Source organism: Macrobrachium rosenbergii, chromosome 32 (genome assembly GCF_040412425.1).
Source record: "Macrobrachium rosenbergii isolate ZJJX-2024 chromosome 32, ASM4041242v1, whole genome shotgun sequence".
NCBI lineage: Eukaryota > Metazoa > Arthropoda > Malacostraca > Decapoda > Palaemonidae > Macrobrachium > Macrobrachium rosenbergii.
Window position 1 is genome coordinate 11,527,537 of NC_089772.1, and position 24,585 is coordinate 11,552,121.

At 40.1% G+C, this 24,585-nt stretch overlaps 1 protein-coding gene across 24 annotated transcripts in view; it reads left to right on the plus strand.

Annotated features, from left to right (window-relative positions):
• The window catches only part of CrebB (Cyclic-AMP response element binding protein B), a 71,630-nt gene that overhangs the window by 37,060 nt on the left and 9,985 nt on the right, over positions 1 to 24,585 (plus strand). For 9 of the 24 annotated variants that reach the window (XM_067132966.1, XM_067132969.1, XM_067132979.1 and 6 more), the window contains 3 exons: positions 6,334 to 6,514; positions 20,475 to 20,630; positions 22,083 to 22,179. In XM_067132966.1, coding sequence (XP_066989067.1) covers positions 6,334 to 6,514; positions 20,475 to 20,630; positions 22,083 to 22,179 — 434 coding nt within the window. Of the gene's footprint in view, positions 1 to 6,333; positions 6,515 to 17,657; positions 18,178 to 20,474; positions 20,631 to 22,082; positions 22,192 to 24,585 lie in introns of those variants that run through there. The other 15 variants (XM_067132963.1, XM_067132978.1, XM_067132971.1 and 12 more) reach the window with 9 other exon arrangements.

Consider the following 24,585-nt stretch of genomic DNA (forward strand, 5'->3'; position numbering starts at 1 on the left):
TCTGCTTAGTGGTAAAATTGTTATTTTCTTCGTTGCGGAATTTATTGAACGAATTGCAAACGGATATAACTCTAGATTATGGATTTTATCTCCGATTAATTATGAAAAAATTGATGGAAGCTGCCTGTGATATCTGACCTACTTCCGTTGTATCTAATCTTTCTTTGTTTTCATTTATATGTACATATAATATTCCTCGTTCAGGCTACCTCATCACTCGTAGGTATTACAACTGAAGTACTGTTTTACCCTACTTAGAATCTACGATATGCCAATTTGATGTATTGGCATGAAAGTCAGATTCTTTTTGAATACGTGAATATAATTTGGACCTCTTTTCATTCAGCATCTTCTTCATACCTTCCCTTGTTCCCAGTTCTGTACATTCATGTGCTCTTGCCTGAGCTTACGCTACCACTTTCTTGACCTCTGTTTTTCTCCCTAAAGCCTGTCCTTGTCCTCCCCTAACTGTGATTCTTCCTATCTCTTCTTTGCATTCTTCTTCTATCTCACTGCTTCTGCATGTCTTCATCCCACCACCAGCTCTCTATTTCCTCCCATACCATCCCAGATGTTTCCCCCAAGAACTTACCTTCAGTACTTCCTAATTACTGCTGCATTATGTTTCCACCATTCCAGAACATTTTCAGTTTCTAGATCAAGTTCTTCCAACACCTCCTTTTTAAACTCTCCTCTTATCACCATCCTTTAATAATTTGCACCACTCGATTTACCTTACTCCTTTTGTTTTGGTTTTCGTATTCCTTTTCAGCTTCTTATCCATACATAAAAGTCTGTATTGGTCGCCTGGGGTAACTTTGCAGTTTTTGAATTCCAGTAGTCTTTGCCCTCTGCAAAGAAAGTAATCTATCCGAGGACATCCACCGCCACTCCTGTAGGTAATTAGGGGTTCCCTTTTCTTTCTGCAAAATGTATTCACTATTGCCAGGTCAGATGCCACGGTAAGGTCCACTATACTTTCTCTTAGGTTTCTCTCACCTGTCCCGTTACCTCCAAGGTTTCTCTCACCTGTCCCGTTACCTCCATGCACACGTCCAGTAATGTCCTTTGCACCTATTACGTGGACAATCAAACCTGCCCCCACCACAACCCTCTCATGCTCTTCCAGCTCCTGTTCACTCCTATTTCACTCTAAAACTAGTTCTTATCTTCTGTGTATCCCCCTTGCGGTGATAGGCTCTAACAACATTCATCATTTCTCCTCCACAGCATATCTTCAATTTCATGATTCGGTCATTCCCCCTATGCACCTGTCACTGCATTCTTCAGTTCCCCAGACAGAACTATACCAACTCCATTTCTGCCTTGTGCATTCGCTCCACTATTAAACAAGTATCCGTCACCAAGCTCCTTTGCTTTATATCCTCTCCATCGTGTTTCCTGACCACACAAATCATCCATCTTCTTCCTCCTCATAAGATCAACCAACTCTTCCTCTCCCCATCATGGACTCAACATTAAGCTGGCACACACTAAAGCCTAGGTGAGCTAATTTCTCTAGCTGTGCCCGCTCGTAATGCAGTAGTCCTCACCTAGATGTACAGTATCTGTGCGTTGTATGCAGAGTATGCCCTAGCACTGTTCTGTTCCATATTATGGCTCATTCCATATAAGGTGTTGGCATAGGATTAGGAGTTCATGGTCGGATGCCCTTCCTGACACCAGCCCTCCCTATTTAACCGGGCTTGGGACCGGCGGTGAGTTGGGCTGGCTAGGTTATATATATTTATCTATTTACTTTTAACGTTTTAATCGTTTCTTGAGGTTAACAAGGACGTCAGGATTTAATAGGTGCAAACATGCGGGACAAGGAAATGAATTGTGAATTGAGCGTGGGATGGTTCATGTTTGTGGGTGGAACATTACCAATTAGGGACAATGCAGAGAAACTACAGAAACGATTGAAAGAGTGATCAGAAATTTGAGTGTAAATATGAGAAAGAGGAAGGTTATGTGAATTAGTAGAAAGCAAGGATATGGGATAATTAATGTCATTTGGAGATGTAGAAGGGTGGAAGCAGTTCATTGGTATAGGCACTCTGGCAAAAGTATAACAAACGGTGGTAAGATGAAAGAGGCGGTTTACAGAATAAGCTGAGAAAGAAAGGTAGCAGAGTGTGTGTGCAGAAGATTGGAAATAGTCTTGAATTGTCTACGTAGGCCAAGATGGGAGTGTACAAAGGGGTTATCAAGCCAACTCCCCTTAATGGAAGTGAAGTGGAAATACTGAATCCAGACGCATGAAAAACTGTCGAAGCAGTCGAGATTTAAAACTTGATCGCGGAGTATATGAGTTGAAAAGGTGAGATTCGACATCATAGGTAGAAGGATGGATCACTTTGGTGGGGGATGGTTTGGTCATTGAGAAAGCATGAAGGAAAATGTTTGAGTGTAATTAAGATAGAGAAAAATAACTGCAGTTTTTGTACGAGTTTTAATGTGCTGCTAAGCCTTCTGTGTACGTGTATGAAACCAGTAATGCTGTTATATGCCAAGAGAGTTCATACATGCAGTATTCACTATGAATTTGTCAGCGACCGCCTGGTTCTTACTTTGAAGCCGCTTCTTGTAGAGCAAATTACACACACACACACACCTATATATGTATGTTTGTGTATAATTATTAACTTTATCTCTCACATAAATGTTCTTTGCATTAATACAATTAGTAACAGGACCTCACTTAAACTGGATGGTATCTAGCGGAGATATTTATTCAAGAAAAGTTGCAAGCTTTCTAGGACTGACAGTCCTCATCGGATACCAGACGATGAGGACTGTCAGTCCTAGAAAGCTTGTAACTTTTTTTCAATAAATATCTCCGCTAGATGCCATCCAGTTTAAATGACACAGTATTACACTTATACCACACGTGTAATGCACACCAATAATCCTTATTGTTTGCAATTGATTTTACAAAATAAATTTTTTTTTTTAAATGAGCTTCAGACAAACTGGAATCCCAAACCAGGTACTCCAGCTGATTAACATGCGCTTGCCCAAGTCTCATGACGCTCGTAGAAAGTCCCTGGGTGGCTCCCCAGCCGGTATATGACCTTGAATGCAAAAGTTTCTGGTTAAAGGGGAACGCACACGCCCCTCGAAGTCAAGTCTACTCGTTAGTGACGGCGTCGTTGTCTTTATTTTGCAGAGTTGGCTCTGTGTTTGAGCGAAGTGATCTAAAGCTATTTGCTTGGATGGTGTTACCAAGAGGGTGCTTGAACGGGAGAGCGAGCGATCGTGTTCCGGGAGAGGATGTCCGTGGATGTGATCGGGATATTTTCCTAGAAAGAACTTTCCTTCGAACACACACACACACACACACACAATTTTAACACTGTTGTTGATAGCTGGTGATCCTTCCCGTTCCCCCGCCTTCTTGCCCCCGCTCTTTTCCTCCTCCTCCTCCTCCTCCTCCTCCTCCTCCTCCTCCCCTCCCTCTCCTCCCCCCTCCTCCTCAGTCCGCATAGAGGGCTTCTCCCCTCGCTTCCTACAATGTTGCTGACGTCACCCGTGGAAGCAACAAGTGGAGCTGACGTCAGTGTGCCGGCCCGGTGACGTCAGCTGTAGAAATTATACCCCCTTTTCTTCTGACCCCCGTCTCTCTCTCTCTCTCTCTCTCTCTCTCTGTTTATCGCTTTAAAGACGTGTGACACGATACATATTTTCTCTAAAATGTTCTACTGTTGATCCTTTGGTAAATGATCTGCTTTTGGGGATTTTGGTCACCTCTCATTGTTGAGTATTTAATAACAGATGTCCTCAGTATCTTGCATTTAAGGTAGAAAGTGTTCCGACATTCCTGATTTATAGCAGAGCACCGCGGTGAATGAGAGAGTACTTTAACATTTGGGTCATCGCTGCGTTATGGTATATCGTTTTCAAACTTTCCTCCCTTATATCGTGGATTTCTGGAGTTGCTAAAAATTGATCGTCCATGTTTCTTTTAAATCCTACTCGGTCGTATTCTTGCATCAGGAATAGGTAACGGACGAAGACTGACAAAAGAATTATATCTTGAACACCACATTCTTAAGCTTTATAGCGCTGAGTTGTCTGCCGAATCGAGAGAGGCGTTTAATGATGTTTGGAAAGAATGAATGTTTCAAATTTGTTGTAGAAACTGGGCTTAAGAAACTTCAAGTGTATGTATTTTAAGCCAGGTTCAATGGTAATTATATTAGAGCTGTAGCTCTAGTTCAACCCTTTTTTTTTAGTTGCAGAAACTTGCCTTCGGCAGTGAAATCAAGTTTTGACTTATTTCAGCCTAAAGATGTCGTTCAATTTTACTAGTGGAAGTTCCGTTTGCTTTTCCGGAATTAATGCAATTAACAGAATTGTGTTTTCAGCCTTCATTTTCAGCTCTTCGTGACCGTTTATGCCCGTTTTAAATCATGAATGAAAATCCTTGCGGTCCTGCATGGTGTTAAGCAAAGAACCAAACCTCCGTTTTCGAAGTAGAAATTTTTTTTCCCCGTTTTGCGAGATTGCTTGAAACTGTTCGAAACAGTGGTGCTATTTTTGTATAGAGTTTACGCGAGGTACAACGAGCCTCGTCTCCTTATTGATTATTCATTATGTTTAGTCAAATGCTGAGCGAAGTGTGATGCTGTTGGTTTTTTTTCTACTCACGTATCAATCACATGCACATTCCTTGTGTAGTACTGATGCCAGTACACTGTTCATCAAATGCACAGACACACACAGACACATTATATATGTATATGTGTGTGTGTGTGTGTGTGTGTGTGTGTAAGATCCTCTCGCTCTCGAACTGTATACTGTCACTTATCCTGTTATGCTTCTATTCCATTCTCTTCTCGTAGTTATACAGTGCTTCATATAAAACAGTGGAAAAAGTGAATAGACTGGATTAACCGGATTAACCGATATGTTTTCGAAACTCGTCACCTATTCGCACAAGTTTTTTGGGGGGCTCGACTTTCTGATATTATGCCGATGCGTCGCTCGTGTGCGTTTGATTGAGTGGGATTAGCTCTTGGTTCACTGACCAGTAACCTTTCGGTGATAGTGAACTTTGATTTTAGCCGGAGGAAAACTCCCTTATTTTCCAGTGTGTAGGAACTGCCAGTCATTGTAGGGGATATCTTTTTCAGGCTGTTTTTCTTATAGATTTCAGGTTAGCCTGTGGAGCTGAGTGTTGCTCGGACGTCACTTTCATAGAAGTGCACTCGTTTTATCATAATGAGTGACTAGCGTCGGGAAATCGTTATCATTTGTCCCCTCCTGCTGTTGTTATTCATGATGTCATACGTGTCGATTCAGTCTCTTCTCACAGAGCCCACACTTGATGACAAAATTCGTTTGTTGTATTGTCCTTGTAATAGTAGAGCCCTGCAATGTTTTACGTATTCTATAAACAACATAATACATGACTCCTGCTGAGTACTGTGAGAAAGGACGGCTGCATAGCCCCCTTCAGCGAGTGCATTCATTGAGTCGTCTGGAGCGTGTAGTTGTATCACTGCTGGGATGAGAAGGAAAGGTCACCACCGATTCGAGGGGATACTCACAAACTCCAGGTTTGGTTTTCAATAAAAGTAATCAATAAAAGATTTCTTCGGTGGGTGGCAAGGGTGACGTCGACGTCGCTCGCAGAGGGATGTTGATGTTGCCATGGTTGGGAAGAGGGAAACCCCCTCCCCCTTCCCAAGGCGAATTTTTCAATGACTGCTCTTAGTATTATGAAATTTGTCGACAAAATCTAATGTACAGGTCGAGTCAAATGGCTGATGCACTTTTGTTTTTATTTAAAGCTTTTCTCATTGCTTAGAATCTGTTTTCCAACACATGTTTGGCAGGGATACTGATTGTGTAGTGATATGTGTAGATGCAGTTGTTTGATAGATAATAAATCCTTGCTTGAAGTCGGTTAGTGGGCTCTGCACAGTAACGTTATCGAAGAAATCACTCGCTTTGCCTCTCTTTTGTGGGAACATTTCTCAAGCACACGATCCTCAAGCAAAATGACAAAGGTTCGACTCCGGCCACGATATTGTTCCCAGTTTGAGGAACTCCGAGAATAACAATGCAGCGGAGATGCTTATCGGGGTGTTACTGTGTTCCCCCAAGTACATTAGCCGTTGAACAACCAGATTGAGTGGGATTCTCTCTCTCTCTCTCTCTCTCTCACAAGCAAGTTCAGTTGAGACTGCACTTGGAGCAGCGGGGGAGGGGGCGGGGATCTGTCTACAGATTTTTGTTAAAAATTGACACAGCTGATCGATGTTAGTTCTGCCAGGCATCTTAGGAACTGTTGTGAAATTAATGACGTTTCCTTTTGTTTTTCAGAATGGATGGTGTGGATGGCGGGGCTGGTGGGGGCAGTGGGTCAAATGGGGACCCCTTGGCCACCGTCAACGAAGGGGGTGGTGGAGGGGGAGGAAGCAGTGCCGGAGGGGGCGCCTCTATGCCTGCTGTGTCCACCGTGTTCGTCACCATCCCCCAGACGGCAGTCGTCTCTGCAAAAGGAGTGAGTAACGCAGCGGCTAGTTGCAATAGGAAGATCTTCTCTTGGCTGCCTTTGGTCCAAGAGGGAGTTCCTGTGGCTTTCTTAACCAGAATTGCGAACGATCGCATTATGCTATTTCTCACGACCGGCCATTCGATGTGTAATTCGCGGTTTTTTAATGATGTTAAGGATTTCCTTACAGTTGGAGACTATATTCCTTAGAGTTATGGATCTTTAATTACTACAAAATTTATTGTTTTTTTTTTATACAAAACATGTATGAATGTATGTGGTTGGGCGTGGGGGCGTTCAGCTGTGGATGGGAAATAGCGTCATCTGACTCAAGAAAAGGCTATGGCCCTAATGGCTTCATCTTTAAGGTCTTGCTGGGGAACGGACAGCCTCTTCTTTTGGTGCCAAACCCTTCAGAAGTGAAGAAGGTGTATGGCCTAATATATATATATATATATATATATATATATATATATATATATATATATATATATATATATATATATATATATATATATATTATATATTTATATATTTTATATATTTATAATTTAGGGTTGAACAGGGTTGGGTGGATTTGGTACTATTTTCTCAATTCTTCATTCATCGCCTGCAACACTCACGCTGCATCGGCTGACGTCATCAGAGGTTCCTCGAATGAGGAACACATAACCGCCCACATTGTCTTACGGAATTCGAATCTTGGTTCTTTTATATATATATATATATATATATATATATATATATATATATATATATATATATATATATATATATATATATATATATATATATATATATATATATATATATATATCTCTCTCTCTCTCTCTCTCTCTCTCTCTCTCTCTCTCTCTCTCTCTCTCTCTCTCTCTCTCTCTCTATTGAGATCAATTGAAAATTGATGCTGACTCCTGGCCATCGATATAAATTACATAGAAAGCATCGTTTTAGCTTTTGATTACCAAATATTTATCCAACTAATTACACAAATTTCTTTAACAAGGAAGTTTTGTGCGCAAAAGGAAACGAATGCTTCATCCTGTCATTTTTGTAGTCGGTTTAGGTGTTGCTTCCAGTGCGTACTTGGCAGGCCCAAAAAATATCACTAAGAATTTTTCGTGGCACGGTCCAGTAACATCTCAGGCCAGACTGTTGGCTTCTGGTAACCACTTACGGGCTGTGTGTGTGTATGTACACCATATCTCCGCCCATGGCAGTTGCTTCTTAATAATAAGGAAGAATCGCTTTACGCAAGCAAGGGATAAGTATTGAGAGAGATCCCGGAAGAGACTAGGTGGTGGTGGTGTTAGGATACGGTGTGGGCAAGATCTCAGTGCCTCTTGTGAAAGAGATGGATTGTTGCTAATTGGTAAGCTTAGAATTCATGGCATTTTAGTAGAACATGGGTGTTGTTAAGATTTGATTGACCAGAGGCCTTCTCTTTGCTTGCATTGAAGGACGCGGTTTTTATATATACATATATATCATGACAAATATAAAGTACCGATATATATTTTTGTTAATCGATTTAGTCGATAAACTTCCACCGAAGAGACCTGATGGACAGTGAAACTTCAGGGACGGATTAAGACCAGGAGGTATATCACCATTTTTTTTTTGTGGTTAAGAAGAATAAAATGAATATATATATATATGTACGTGTTTGCAGATAATACACTTGTACCCATGAGCGAACGCTTATTTAGACTGGTCCACGATGTAGACTGTGGACTGATCGGTAGAGAAAATGAACAGGAGTGAACTATTGTTGTAGATGTGAAACTGAGCAAAACATTGCATAGCTGGAGTGAGAGAATCGTCGGTTCAAATGTTTTTGGAATCGGTCTTGTACGAGTATATGCCAGAAAAAAAGAGAGTATCATATTTCAAGTGTTTTCCCGAGATAAATTCAAGTAAAAAAAGGGGATATTGTTAGAATACCGTGTAATTATCAACACCTGTTTTGCTCGCGTGTGTTCTATTTCTCATCGGTACGTGAACGTGTGATCCAAGTGATAAAATTGGCATGTTGAGCTTTCATATCCTTATGCAACTTGGGCGAAATGTATGTACAGTTCAGTTGCGCTGGCATTGTTGGTGGGCAGTTTGTGATGCCTTATAGAATACATTTTGAGCTTGACTTTTCATTGGGCTAAGAAGAGCTGAAAATGATTTGGAGTGGCGTGGAACTTCTCCATGAGCAGTTGCCGTTCCATATTCGTTCGGATTCGTATAGTGGAAGTGAAGTGGCTGTATCACTTCGTTCCAACACTCAAATTGACAGCTGCGATGGAGTGAGGAAGAGTATTTCGAATTCACAGACGCTTCCAGTGAACTTACTTGACTTGGGAAGCGATATGGTTGCAATGTCGAATCTTGATCAGATGGCACGTTCTTTCAAACACTAAAACAGTATTTACTTAGGAAACCAAGTCTAAGGTAATTGAATGAAGTTTATGCGTTGTCAGTTTTATAGATGTTTGTGTGATTGCTCTTACTCTTGTTTCTGTATGTTCATTTAGCCAGATGAAACGCAACATGCAGTAGATTAAATGACTTTGCACTTTTGATCTCACTGGGATTTTACAAACCTCTGTTTCATATCGGGGCTGGATTATTACTGTCCTATTTCAAAGGATATACATATTCTTTTACTTAATCGAGTATCTAGTCTGTGTTGTGGTGTTTGCTATCTGTCATGACGCGTTTCAGGAGAATCCTTCCTTCAGGCAAAGGCAACGAATGACGAGTACGGCCACTGACAGTTTGGTTTAGATTGGGCCAGCCTTTTGCGAGCACGGGCCCTTACTTACAGGCTGCCTACAAGTGGGGCGAGGATGTTTAAGGGAGTAAAAGGACCTCTGGACACTGCAACCAAGGCGAACATGACCTTGAAACCCGGGTCAGGTCAAATAGTAAAGTGCGGCAGCAGAGGTGAGAGGTAATGGCAAGACTGCCTACCTTTTATTAGACATTTTTTTGCCGTGAAGTAAGTCGGGTTTGTGTATGTTTCCTGATCGGTTATGGCTTAGTTTTTATTTTCCCGTCTCAGAGCCATATTTGGGTTGCTGCATTCTCTGAGTATCATCATTTTTGGTTGCATGGTCAAGTTGGGGGCGGTTCTTGTCCAGACAAGTTCTCGAGCTTTCGTATTCGCGATATCTGTATTCAAGGGAGGGAAGGAACTTGACCGAATTTGTTGTGTTGAGGCCATTTTTGTATGTGGAGGAGTAGACCTTCCGTGAATGTGAGGCGGCAATCATCTGGCGCATTACGTGAGAGTAAATTGTTGAGAGTTCTTTTCTTCGGTAGGCCTCCTTTTATATTGGTGTTGGAAGGTGATTAAAAGCCTCTTCTTCTTGGAGACGTGACACAAGAGGCCTTTGCTTAGCTGTGTGGTGCTCTCTGCCACATTTTGGGCATTTGAAGTGGTAGATGACCTAGTGCTCTAACGGGCATCACGGTTATTCCGATGATTGCTATTCATGAGCCGGGTGACTCCAGTTGCTTGAAATTGGGATGCTTGATTGCATAGTAACGTGGCTGTTCTCTTGAATTATTGGTTGATGGCGGAGTTGTGTACATTGTTGGATGTGGTTGAGAAACCCCACCGGGATCTTGCTGCATGACCAGCCACGATGTACAAATGACTTGCGTTATATGCGTATATGCATCTATGATACTGATACTGTTTTAGTTCTTATGTTCTATAATTAATGTTGTATTGGCGGTGGTAGCTTTCTTTTTTCTTCAGGAGGTTTGTCCTAGCCTATTGAGTTCTGTTTGTACCTCGAGGAAGGTGTCTTTGGTATATTTGAAATGTAAGCGATGGTGGTAATGATATAAAAAAAAAACCCAGTGTTGTCATGCCCAGGTCAGACTTAGTGAAGAACTCCACCGAGAGGAACTCGTCCCCTCACCATCTATCTGATATGTGGTCATTGAAGTTATCGATGCTCTCTGCGACTTGAGTAAACAGTCGATCGACGTCCAGAGAGAGGCGGAGGCGCGCATTTGGGGGTGATCTAATCCCTAACTTAAGGGAAAGGGCCTGAGGATTTCAAATATTTCTCTGGTGTTGGTTGGTTCCATTTCGTTACGATGAAGAACCTAACCAACGACGGTAGGGATGTATAGTGATCTAACACTGAACCACCCGCGTTAGTTCTGCTGAACCAGGTTCGAATTTTGGCGTAGATGAAGTCTCAAAGTTTCTTCCCCAAATACAGCTCGAAGGTTGTCAGAGGAAAGGATCTCAGAAAAGTTAATATGGAATCGGAAAGGTCAGGGTTTACGGCTTGGGCAATTTTCATGGATGCCCGCAAAAGGATAAACACCTTGAATGAAATCCTCAGAGTGGGGATGAATCAGTTTTAGCTCAAGTTGAATTTGTCTGAATTCGATAGTTACGATTACTACATGTAAGCTGAACAAAAAATTGTTTTTATACTTCGTGGTAACATTGGGTGATTGCTTTTCTTCCTTACCCATGTTTGAATCCTGGCGTAAGAGATGATGTTTCTTCCTTTCATTTCCACATTCAAATTAAATGTTTCCAGTGGAAAGCATATAGCTAATAAAAACTATATGTAAAATGTGTATATACAGTACATACAAATATACTCGTATAATACATACATACATATACACACAACTACACGTATATACATAAACACAAAATAGGCAGTAGTCATTAATGAGGGTGGCGTCAGAAAAAGCTTTACAAGTCACAAAATATTCTTCATCAACTGGATCGAGTATCTTTAACATTAGCTTTTTAGGAACTACTGATACATTAATAAATACATCAGATTTATATACAGAAAAATAATCTAGCATACAAAGAACTTTAGACATGAATTTTGCCAAATGAACGAGAGCGGTATGTGAGGTAATGGTAACAGTAGTTGTAAAATGCAACAGCTGTATGTCATCTATACGACCCAACGAAAATTTATAATCAGTTTCCATTACCATCGGTTAGTGACACTGCATATTAAGAAGCATAACACAGAGTCAGAAGCATAGTTGATTTATCTACTGCGTGTAGTTTGGTATCGTAGAAGTTATTAACGTAATGCTCTTTGGAATGAATACCGTTTAGGAAAAAAACCATTTGATGGACAACTTACCGAAAATATTTTTTTTCTCATGCCGCACCTTGGCGTCATTAGAAGTGATTTAAGGCTACGAGATTACACTCATAAACGTCTTTATTTACCAAAGCTACCGTACGCCACGATACGTCATTTTTGTCGCGGGACCGTAAATCCCACATGGAGTGTTTGAAGAGCAGGTGGAATGTCATCCACTTTGTTGTAGTGTCAGGCAGGCTCCTCGCATTATCTGCAGCATTGATGTGATCTCCCCAAAAAATTCAGGCAATGAACCGAAGGGAGAGACACCAACGCTTAAATCTGTAGGTCTTCAATTATGTCTGCGCGGACAACTCTTGCCATTCAGAACTCCACTCTGAGATTTTATGCGTACCTGATCTCCGCCACCGCTTCTGAGATAAACCCCCCCAAAGTTTCGTGTGCTTGGAAGTCGTTAATCCCTGCCTACGATTATTGGCCCCTGGGTGGAATGATGACGAAACCCCGGCCGTATGAAGTATTGTCGTGATCGTCACTTGCATGGATACACACGCATTGACTCCGACAAACATGAGCTGTTCTATTTTTTCCTCGGCAAGACAAGGCAGACTAGGCGAAATGGGTGAGCGGTGACGTCAGCGCCCCCGCCTAATGACGTCACCCTCCCCTCTCGGAGTTATCCTCCATCCGTCCTCCCCTCTCGGAGTCATCCTCCATCCGTCCTCCCCTGCCCCCTCGCGTCACCCCTCCCCGTCCTTAACTATTTCTCACCTCTCTATCGCCCAGGAAACACTCCTAAGTGACGCCACACATCCTCTCTTTCATGCCATTATATATTGTGTTTGCGGTGAGAGGCTCTGTCGATTTGTTGAGATTCTCCTTCCATCTCGTTTGCCTTGAGAGTTTTTCGTTGCCAGTCTTTCGAGGCTCATTACTTTAAACAACAGGATCATAACGACAGCTAATTAAATGATATGATTTAATGTGTGAAGGTATGACTCGTGTGCGTGGCTTTTATCCATGTATTTATCGATTTGGTTGTTTCCGCTCAGCACTTACCTGCCTGCCTTTCCAATGAGATTTGCTGAGCTGATGAGAGTTGGCGAACTTTTCATTAGTGTGTACTTTATAGCCACAGATCTCAAGCCCAGTTGGTAGGAGTATACCCCAATTTCTATTTTAATTTCGGCGTCAGTTCATTCTAGTGTTTTTGCTGTGTCAGTTAATAACAATATATTAAGAATGATTCTGTTAATCTCTGCGCTGAATGACCTTGTAGATCTCATCGCTTGGCCGTTGTCATAAATTCTGTATTCCAATTAACATCAAGCGGCTTGATTTTTCATTAAACTTGTCCATTATCGTAGCGTCACGAAAACTACAGATTGATAGACTAAAGAGGAGGCCGTTAGATATTTCTGCAGCCTCCTACCGCGCAGATTTCTCGAGTCTCACGTGTTTTGCTTCTTCCTATAAACGCTCGTGATTCATCATACCTCGGACGTATATTCTCTAAATTCACCGCTCAGTTTTTAGCTACCTTTGAGTTACTGCATTATCTTAGGCATGTCAGATTTCTGGCTTACTGTACTGCAAAGAGCATTCTGATAGCAGTGGTTGTACGTGACAGTTTGTACCCTGATTTTGCCCTCCCGTAAAGGTTTGTAGTTTTCTCTCCTTAAGATGTTCTTCCAGAATATATGCTGCTCCACTGTTGTAGGTCGTTAACACTTTTGTCTTTTAAGCATCTTTTCATATCGCGTGTTTGTTTACTTAAGTGGTGGTGTCTAGTGTCTTGTTCCAGAAGCCCCCTTTCAGTGATTTTGCTTTAATCTAATGATTTTCTCCTCTTAACCGGAGCGAAGTAAAATATTACTTTCTGTAATTCAGAAAATATTCCCCATGGCCATAGATGTTCTATACAGGGGTCTTTGTTAGTGAAGGAAAATTATTATTATTTCTACAGAGAACTTTTTCATATTTCGCTTCGAGTAGCCACTTCACTCGCTTGACTACGGAGGCTGCTCAGGGTTTTCGTAGTGGACGTTATCCCGAAAGGATATCCGGAATGATGAGGGTTTCGGCGCAATGAAGTCCTGTTGTTTAAGGATGACTCGTGAATATCCTCAAAGCATGTAGAAATGTAGAAAACAATAGCAGCCGTAACCCATGATATTTGGTCAAGATCTGCCAAGAGTTCACGAACAGAGGAGAAGATCAATCGAGAGGCCTCTTTCACACCAATGAAGATGTTGCTCGAGTGTTAGCGATAACTATTTTCAGCCCCGCTTCAGCAAATGTCTATTTGTAGCGTCAGTTTCTGCTCAGACATGATTACCCGGTTTTGACTTTTGCCATCGAAGAGGAATATGCAATCTAATTTACCACACACACACATATAGCTTGCTTCTGCTCGGGATGGTTGCGACGTCTCTAAACCGGACTTCCTGCTGATCCACAGCGTTCGCAGTGGCACATGTGCTCGAAATAGGAATCGTTCGCTGAAGTTAGATTATTTCTGCACGACTTCCGTAGAATCTGGATTTACCGCCCCTTTTTTTTCATTATTCGAGCGTAACACGTAGATGTTTGTTTTTTTGCCTCACACTTCCCCAAGAGGATATTTCTACGCATGACGGAAGGTGTCTTTTTTTTTTTTTTTTTTTACACAGTCGCTGTTGGTTCGTCATATAGACGCTGAAAAGTGGACCATCAGATTTTTAAAGCTTACTGCTTCGGTGTTGTCATTATTGATACTGCTATGTGCATTACTGGTATTCATCATAAGAGTCATTCGCTATGCTGATCGTTATGTTTTCGTGAGAAATACATAATTTTAAGCCATACGAAGCTTGTTTTCATTGTAGCCCCCAGATAGGCAAGTAAAGAAATGCGCTCTTTTCTCGTATGGCATTCTCATTAAGATTTAGATTAGTTCGATTAGTTTTTAAGGTTTACCATTCAAGGCTTGCTCTCTCTCTCTCTCTCTTTCCCGATTGTATTCTTCCCTCTGTGACGGATGAAAGAAAACGACACAAAGCAAAGTTCCAAAACTTTAAGCCTCGCATCCCCACGCCAGATGCTCCTTCCCTCTGCCGTTGACCTATCCGTTTTTATTCAAATGGTGATGCCCCCTCCCATTATAATTGGTACTCAGATGCCTGGCCTATTTTTCATGCGCTACTTTGACGCCCCAGGATTGATTTAAGAACGAAATGCTCTGACACTTAATATTGTTGAGGTCTAGGTAGTCTTCTGGTATGTTTTAATATATATATATATACGAACATTAATGCATATGTACTGTATCGTGGTTTCTCTCTCTCTCTCTCTCTCTCTCTCTCTCTCTCTCTCTCTCTCTCTCTCTCTCTCTCTCTCTCTCTCTCTTTCTCTCTCTGTTACGTTTTGTCGTCCGAACTCAAGTGTTGTGGTTGAATCTTGGGAACAGCAGTAATAAATATGACAAAAGGAAAAATTTTTTCCGAGTTGAGATATTTGAGTGTTGACGACTTACTTAGACGTAATATTTCTCTTGAGGTCACAAAAAAAAAAAAAAAAAAAAAAAAAGAGGTTACCAGGTATTTACTTGTCCTATTTCTCTTGAGGTCACCAAAAAAAAAAAAAAAAAAAAAAAAAAGAGGTTACCAGGTACTTTACTTATCCCTTACCTGCCCATTCAGCAACCGTCTCTCTTTACTGCCTCCGCCTCTCAATCTGTTCATTCAGGGCCGGGTAGGACCTTGAAGGTAAGTTATGTTAACTCAGGTAGTATGAGAGAGGGACCCTCTCCCCTCCACAGCATTTGGTTACCTGGAAATTGAAGTTCGTTAAGATGCTTTGAAATTCACCTTGCGTTTTCCTGGCTCTTTAGTTACGGGCTCTTTCGTTTCATGGAGCTGCGATGGCTTTTTGGAAATTGAAGGTTGCCGTTTATCAGTGCAGCCAAGAGGCGGAACTCTATGTTAAAGTTTAAGTATTCATGATGTAAATCGTAATCTAATTTATGCTACTTATTTGTCCGTCATAATTCTCTCTCTCTCTCTCTCTCTCTCTCTCTCTCTCTCTCTCTCTCTCTCTCTCTCTCTCTCTCTCTCTCTCTCTCTCTCTCTCTCTCAGCGTAATAAAACAGTTAACAAGCAGTTAGAGTATTTTTTATCTTTCCACATTAATCTATTTACATACGATGCTAAATCATCTTTACAGGTTGACATTATGATACTTCATAGCAGTTAACATAGAAGACATTTATACATAATACTTTGACGTGAAACATAAATATTAAATTGCGAGATAGTATTTCTATTTTCATGATAAAACCATGTTCATAGTACCATTACTTTTAATTAGATGTTGAATTGCTGTTTTCAGTGGCAGTAAGGGACTTTTCATACTTTTTTGTGAAGTTCATGGTCAGTTTTGTTCCTGAGGTAGGAATGAGAATTAGGACTAATTATAGTCAGAACCCGGAAAGGTTGTATACTAGATTTACAGATTGCATCATTTTAAAGTGGATTTGTGTACAAAACGTTTTGTTCCCTGTCGATAGCCAAATTTTAGGAAGACTGTGTGAGACTCGCTAATAATTGGTACCTCAGATATTTCTCCACAAGGATAAACATTTCTGGCTAAACTCATTTTACAGGACAAAAAAAGAAAAAAAAAAAACTTCGATCAGAAAGGGGGACATCCCTTAACCTTGAACCCTCTGCTCTTCAAATCATCCCCTTTGTGCCTGTTGTACAAACCAAGGCCCTGTCAGTTTTCGGGACTTGCTTCCTCTCCCTGTTGTGGTAAATTGTGAGCGAGCTGCTTTTGTCAGAAGAATAGCTATTGTTTTCTATAGTGCACTGGGCATGGGTAATTTTACTACTCCCGCAATTTCTCTTGTGTATGGAGGTTAATTTGTATTCTCTTAACCCTGAAGTTATTTGTCGTTCTTGGGAGATCCACACGATGCATTTGGATTGCGATCAACCTTCACGTGTGGAGTATTCAAAAATTTAAATTGTGAATCAGGAGTCACTGGTAAATTAATGTGTCGTATTTTGGAACAGTTTGCCTGCCGAAAGACACGCGAGAGCAGTGATATCGCTAGAACTATCCAAATTAGTAAAAAAAGAAAAAGAAAAGCATACTTAGAAAGGATTGGTTTGGCGTGCATGTCTCGCTGACATATCCCCACCGTCATTCCGTAGACTTGACTCTGAGCATGTCTTTAATTCGATGGGTGTAGTTGAGAATTTGTACGTTATATGACCAGAGTCGTTTTCAGATGGGGAAGTCCGAATTTTGCCTCTTCGATATTGATTTGCTTTGTGAAAAATTGAAACCTGGTTAAAAACCTAAGTTATTCGTTTAATATTACCGAGAAAAGAGGATTGGCAGAAAAGCTGTTCAGCTGAAAGATGAGACATGTTAGATTAGCTTCGCCACTGCTGTTATGTAGGTCGGGTAGTAATAATACTACGGATGAAGTACAGGAGGGGTTGCATCAAAGGAAGCGAACGTTTGCTTTCGGAATACTCTACTCAGAAGGGTTGGTTATCATTTAGTGTGTGTGTTTGCGCTCATGCCGTTGTAGCTGTTCAGAGAGAGCTAAGTATGGCATGCTTGTGATTTTCATGAACTTGATCGCATTCATGGGCTCTTCGACCTCATCTTGACTTTTCTCGTTTTGTGACTTTCTCCGGCGCTCAAGGCCGATCAAGGCCAGCCAGCTAAACTTCACACCAAGATGCCATTTTTTCGCGTTGACTTCGTTTAATTCGTATCCTGTCGATTCTTTGTATTTGCCGCTTAATTTACGCTTGACATGCGTGGTCAATCACTAAAATTGTTGAGATTGTTTGCGATTAATTTTGCATGGGACTGCAATGACATTACTATAAACCGTATGGTTTATGTCGCAGATTGCTAGAAACTATAGTGTTTGGCAATTCTGATAGTTGTTTGAGATGGTAAAGTCTGTTTAGTAGTGAAAATCAGTGGCAGTGGAAGAGAGTTCAGTGGGATTTATCAGAGGTCTAGAGAGCGGGATTGTAGTGTCCTCTCCGTCCCTCCCCCCTCCCCGACAGATGGGGGGAGGGTTTGAGGGGGAGTGCAACGGGACGGGGGGGAAGACGCATGAACCTTGTGACGTGTTCAGCTGGGGGGCCCCTCCTCTCCCCTCCCTTCCCTGCTAGCTGTGTCGGTTCCCTCACCAAGTTGGTCTCAGACAAACCATCATTAGACTCTTGTAGCTGCTACCGTCCACACGCGTGCCTACTATCCCGCTGTCTAGCTGAGCTATATAGCTTTTATAACGACCCCTATCTTTTAATCTGCCACGCTCTTTTTCTCTCTCCTCGGGCCATATTGAGGATATCTGGCCTATTTAGGAGAGACATAACCGGTGAGGAAAATGTGAGCTTCGTGTGTGTTTTCGTTTTGGCCCTTAGTTGGAAACTACTGAAGGAAAGTGATAACGCTGTGTGTGAGATCATTATTATTATCATTATTAATACCTAGTGTTGTAGTGTGGTGACCTCGGGCGAGTGCATGAGCTGTGTCATTCGTTATCCCTTATGAAACATGGTAAGGATGTTAATGTTTGTTCTTTTCCTTTCCAAAGAAAATGACCACTTGCTTCTCTCAGTGCAATAGCTTAGCTTAAGCCTTGACAAAATGCTCTTCATCTTGGCACAGGAGATGTAAAATACCCGATAAAATTATTAAAGTGACGAGGATGATTATGTGGTGTTTGCCCATGTGCTGCTTGGCGTTTGAAAATAGGCATGGTTGGTATGTAAATGTCTCGATGTTACACCCGAAGTGGTTTTCGTTCATACCGAAGTTTCGTAGGCGTAGATGTGTTTAGTGGAAACTAATTGCAAACTGTGAGTTTTGTAAAGGTGTGCATTTAGCTCGTGTCGTAGTCGGTTATGGCGAACGGTTAGACCGCAGCTAAAGCCCCTTGCCAGCCAATTTTGTTCCTCTCAGGGGCAGAGCGTCTCCCACTGCCTTTGTGTGTGTTCCTTGATAATCTCATTCTCAGTGATGCGGTAAGGTGACTGAATATGCTTCATTTTGTTCAATAGTTAATTATAAACAAGGATCTTTAGATTTGCTCATGTTGTCTTCTGTGATGAATTCGCTCACACGAAAATATGTATTAAACCTCGGAATGTTCGGTGGTATGCTCTTATTTGCGCCAGTAGTTCTAAAAGTGGCCTAACCCTCCTTTCATCCCCAGTTCCCCCCACCCTGTATCTTCTCTATTTTCACCATGTGACTCCTCCCTCCCCATCTCCTTTCTCGATTTCCTCCATGCCGACCCCCCCCCTCCCCTTCACCCTTCCGCATGTCTGCCTCTTCCTATCCATACTAGCCCACTTCGCCCTGGAGTGTGGAGGGCATTGTTGGAAGGGGGTGGTGATATGATGGCCGCAAGTGCACCTTGACCTACAGGAAGATCTCTTCCTCAATTCAAGATCATTTTGGCTTGTCCTTTGAAGTAGCGCGAATGTGATCGGAATTGACCAACTGTGTTTAACTTTATTTAGGAGTTAATGGCTTCATCCAGAATTCTGGTGTCGTAGTTTGTTAGAGAGAACTCATTTTCTAGGTTTTCAATTTACGTACATTGGAGCTTTAGTACAGTAAGAGAATACTCACCCGATCCGCGGTAGGTCATTTTGTAGCTGAGTAACGTTGCTTTTTTTTATTACTAAATGCATGTTAGCCATGTTGTTGTAAACATTTAGTTTGGTATTTCGTGAAGCAAGTGTACCGTTTCCTGGCATTTACGTGTCGAGATTCAACCAAACAGATGCTTTGTAAGCGAAATGACAAATTGGTGTTGTAGTACTGTGATAAACCATTGTTTTTCTATGTAGTGTACAGTTTTCCCCCGAATACTTACATATATCGTTGTAACGTAGTTTTTTGCTTTTAATTAACTCAAGGACGGGCTAAGGCAACAAGACCATTATCATGTAATGGGTTGGTGGTGTTGATGTGATGACGTCAACATGAGGTATCCGGTTCGTGACCCATCCCTCCCCCCCACCCCCTACCACTGTATTCTCACCTGCCTGCCTACATTCCCCTCCCATTTTTCCCTTCACTCCCTCTAGTCATGTATGTTGATGTAAGCCATGTTGTTTTATGAGTGTTGTAAGCCATGTTGTTTCATGAGTGTTGTCATGATAAAAATGAATGTTTTCTGGACACGTGTATTGTAGATATGTTAACTAAGATTAAGAAGTGGTTGAATATATTCACGTGATGTATTAACAATGGCAAGTATCGTTAAGTGCAAGTGTAAAGTAGATATATTTTTGAAACAATTGAAGTGCTGGGTATGTTAAGTCATTTAAAAGACCTGTGCCAATTCTTTATTTTTATCAACATTGATCTTGTGTAAATAGTGTGGTAGATATAACTTGATCTCAATCAATTTTGACTGAATAAAAATGAGTGAATTTTTGAAATTTGAGGAACTGAATGCAGCTTGAAAGTAGCTGTCTAGTCATACAGGCCTTTGGTTATTGTTTATTAATTGTAATGGTTTCTTTAGAGTACAATACGAAGAACTTAAAACACAAACCTAATTGAATTTTTGTTAGTTCATAAAAGTAATTTTGAATGTTCTGCAGGATAAATTAGTATAGTTAATTAGTCTCAGTCCGACATTCCAAGCATATTACTAATTTAAGTAAAGGGTTCCTCAATTATTGCTCTTATATATTTGAGTGTTGTGGCTTAATTACAGAAAAGTGCTCGAGCTGCAAATCAGCTGAAGGGATGCGTTATCATTTCCATTTCAGTAGTAGCAGTGCCTGCCAGGCTTCAGTCTAGTCAATCTATTTTTTTTTTTTTTTTATTCCTAGATTCAGAGTGTGATCCAGCAGCCATCCCAGCCAAGTGTCATCCAGAGCACGGCTCTGCAAACAGTCCAGATATCCAAAGGGAACGTTATTCTTCTTAAGCAACCCCCAAATTCAGTCATTCAGTCAGCTGGTGGAGGCAACTTGCCTGCAGTACAGGTGAGAGCTTGTATGTCACATTGTCGTCTGTGACGTAAGCTGCGTCAGTAAGATGCATTATTGTGAATACATGAGCTAGAGAAATGAGTATGTATGAGGAAACCTCGTTGATTACCAGTTTGGTGTTAGATATGATTTAGCACCTTCAGTTGCTTTTGTGATTACACGTAGTGGAGTATTTTTAATCAATGTAAATTAGTTACAAGGAATTATATCCAAGAATAGTGGCCATCAGAAGCTTATCAGTATGTATACTATGAATATTATCCTTAGCTGAACCATCTCATAAGAATCTTGAAACATGACCTGCTTGAAACAGCATTTTATTACTGCATATGGTATAATTAAAATACATCTGAATGGGAGCATTTTATCTTACTGTTTTGGTACTCCTGAAAAATTATATGTTTACTGTCAAGGTAATTCCTCATTTCTAATTATCAAAGTGGTTAAAATATAAGGCTTTTGGCTTTGTTTTGGCTTAAAACCTTATTAGGATAAGGTTGCACTTTTCACCATAGGTGAGATAACTGCATATACTTTGATAGTTCAAAGTAGGCAGTTTTAATTTTGGTCACTTAGTGTTTTGTGCGTTGCTGAATTCTACGAGATCTGTACTCACAATATTTTTGTCTACATATGGTACCAAGTCTTTTCTTAATATTTTTGTCTACATATGGTACCAAGTCTTTTCTTTTCATCCATTCTTCATTTCATGTGGTATGCATATAATCTTTTTTGAAGAGCTTGATAAATGTTGATATAAAATTGTTGATGACTTTGAAGAAAAAATTCTTTATTTTTTAGATAGTTTTTGTCCATATTGTAAATTTTATTTATAATTAGACTTATTCTCTTAATATCTGAATTACTTTGTGGGATACTTTTTAAATTCTTTTTCTTTTTTAATTTGTAATATTTGAGAGGCTGTTCTTCAATTGATGTGTAGAGAGTGGGATTAAAATCACGTTTCATTAGGTAATTTTGTTGCCACAAGAATATAAATAATTTTTGTACCCATGACAAAGATTTCCTCCTCGTTGAGCATATTTTCTTGTGTTTTGTTTATTTGATTCACTTGAGGTACACTCTTTAACAGCATAGTGTACATTCCTACAGGCTTGGAGTGGGTGCTGAGATCTTTTATTGTGTTACTACCTGAAGCTAACTTCCATTATGAGGCAGATGATCCAAGAATGTTGCCTCTCTCTTTTTTTCATGCTGTTTCTACTACTACTACTACATACTGTGCTCTCTATTGCCTCTTGATAATTAACACACTTTTTTTAAACCATGTATCCTGCATTTGGATTTTTTTTCCCCATACTAGTTGTGAAGGTTTATGGACCTTGCTGTGGTAAAAAATTTTTTGCCATGGTGTAATTTATTTGTGACTTACTCGGTAGGTGCATTGTAAGGTATGTTAATAATATGTATTTTTGGGTTGAATAGGTGCTGGACGCAGGAGAAGAACAGGACTCCTCTAGAAAACGTCAGATCCTGGCGAGACGACCGTCATATCGCAAGATTCTCAATGAACTAGGTGGAGGTGAGATATCAGGTGAGGGAGGGAGGGTCTGTATGAAGTAAGAGTAATTTTCCTGAAAATGGTAGAGTGCCTAGGAGGGGAACTGCATCTTCAGTGATGTCTTGGCATTTGCATTGCAGATCAAGGGTTCAGTAATGAATTAGTGCCGTATTGTAGGAAAATACAGCATCATTATTACAATTAAGTGGAAAAGTGTCTTAATTGCTCATTGATTCATTTTATTGAATAAGATGCACATGTTAATCATAGATCAGATCAAATCGATCTATAATTATGCAGTTAAAGTTGTGTGTAAACAAGGTATATTAATCATGCATTTTTGTCTTTTGGTGGTTGTAGTATAGGCTACAAACATCTATTCATAGGTTGTTCTTAAAAAATTTAGCAATCCCAATTAATTTTACTTGGGAATTTACTTTTGGTTGTAGTATTTATTGAAAACAGGCAGTAAGGAATTCAGTTTTGGTTGTAATATTTATCAAAAACAGCCAGTAGTGAATTGGGTGAAATATAAAGAAAAAAATCTAATTGTGGTGTGTAAGGATCAGGTTCCCATAGGTCAGGATGTTAAGAGGAGAAGCAGATAGGAAGCAGTATTATTGTTTTTGAAAGTGAAGAGTATGGGACATGTAGATATGTAGCTTCAAATTTCAGAGCTCGCATTTGAACATTTTATTAGCGATGGTTTTGCTATACAGCCAAGTAGCGGTAAAATCCCTGCCTACTGTTTTCATTTACACCTGCTATTTTGCTATTGAGTAGTTTAACTGGGCCATCAAGTTTTATTTATACAATCCTAGGGGTATTCTTAAAGTTTAAAAATGGTGCTTAATAAAGAAGTTGGATCCTTTGGTAGATGGAGACCAAAGTGAATGATAGAAAAGTGAAAGTGAGCAAAATAATCATCATTGGAGTAGTAAATGCTCCAAAGAACAAAAAGTATTGGTTACAGCATGTCTGTCAAGGCACAAAGCTTGGATTACCCATTGTGGGGAAGCCCTTTTGAGAGTGCTTTGTCTACTTTTGCCAATTTTGGGTTTAATTACTGAAAATTAAATTGAGTGATTGTTTATGGAATACTGAAAATTACATAGACATTACTTACCTGTATGGGTGGGAGAGCTTGTATGTAAAAGCCAAAGGGAATTTTTTGTATGGCAAATCTGAATAACTGGGGAAATTGTACCAGGTAAAAAGTGACTGACAGTGAGGTGATAGGAATGAAGGAGAAGAGATTTCCTTGCACTTGAATACAGTAAACAATATTGATTGACAAATGGTAGTGCCAGTGTCCCATAGGGAACCAACTGCAGTATGTTATGTTTTCAAAATGTTAAATCACAATCAGATTAATTTAAATGGTGTAAGTGTTCCTATTGGATAAGGACTGGATTTTGTTTTATGTATTTAATACAGTAAATACTTGTTTCAGAATGAAGGGATTTAACATACACTATGTATAACTTTGACAAATGATTGTGTATAAACTAGCATATGTCTGTGGGAAGAATGAGGAAGTTGTATTTGAAGCTTGAGCAGCGCTGTAATGGAATAGTGATGTGTGCTATGCTCACCAGCCTTTTGTTGCTTATCATGCTCTAAAAACATTCATTTTCATTTACAGTGTTAATAGAATGAAATCGTCCTTCAACTTCAAACACTTTATCTACTCTTAAGAGTCTCTCCTAGATTAACTAAGGCTGTTTGAAATTGGTGATAATTTGTGTTTCCTCAAACTGGGAGTTGCACTTTCTCTGGAGTGTTTGTGCAGTGTTATTTGTCTACATCATTCAACCATTTTCCAAGCATTCCTAGCCTTGCTACACTATGAAGAGATTTGTCGTGAGCAATGCACTATTGAGAGGTACATTTTAGAGTTTTATTTTTGGTAGACAGGAGTCTTTTACCAGGGTGAAGAGGGATTGCCTCATTTGGGGTTAGATTATGCATTCGTTCAATATTGCTATGATGTTGGAAAATAACCTAATGGGACCACATTTATAACATGTTGTACTGTACAGATTTATGAATAGTATAGATTTATTTTGAGAGAGTTCATGTGGGAAGTTTTAAAATACAGTACCCATATGATCTGCATTTCTAAAATTGTTTTGCAGTTTATGCTCTTAACTGCCATTTTCTACTAGTGGGAATTTTATTTCCATTCACCTCCATATTCAGTGGCTACATTGATTCGAGTAAAATTAGACTTATTTAAATTATGTCTGGAACATAGGATCATAACAGCCAACAATGAAATGGCTGTATTAACTGTTGTGTGTTTTTTTTTTTTTTTTTTTTTTTTTTTTTTTTTTTTTTTGCGATGTAGTAACTTGTCAGTTAGAACGTCATAGATTTGTTTTACTGTATTACAGTAATTAATGTGGGTAACTTGTAGATTTTAAA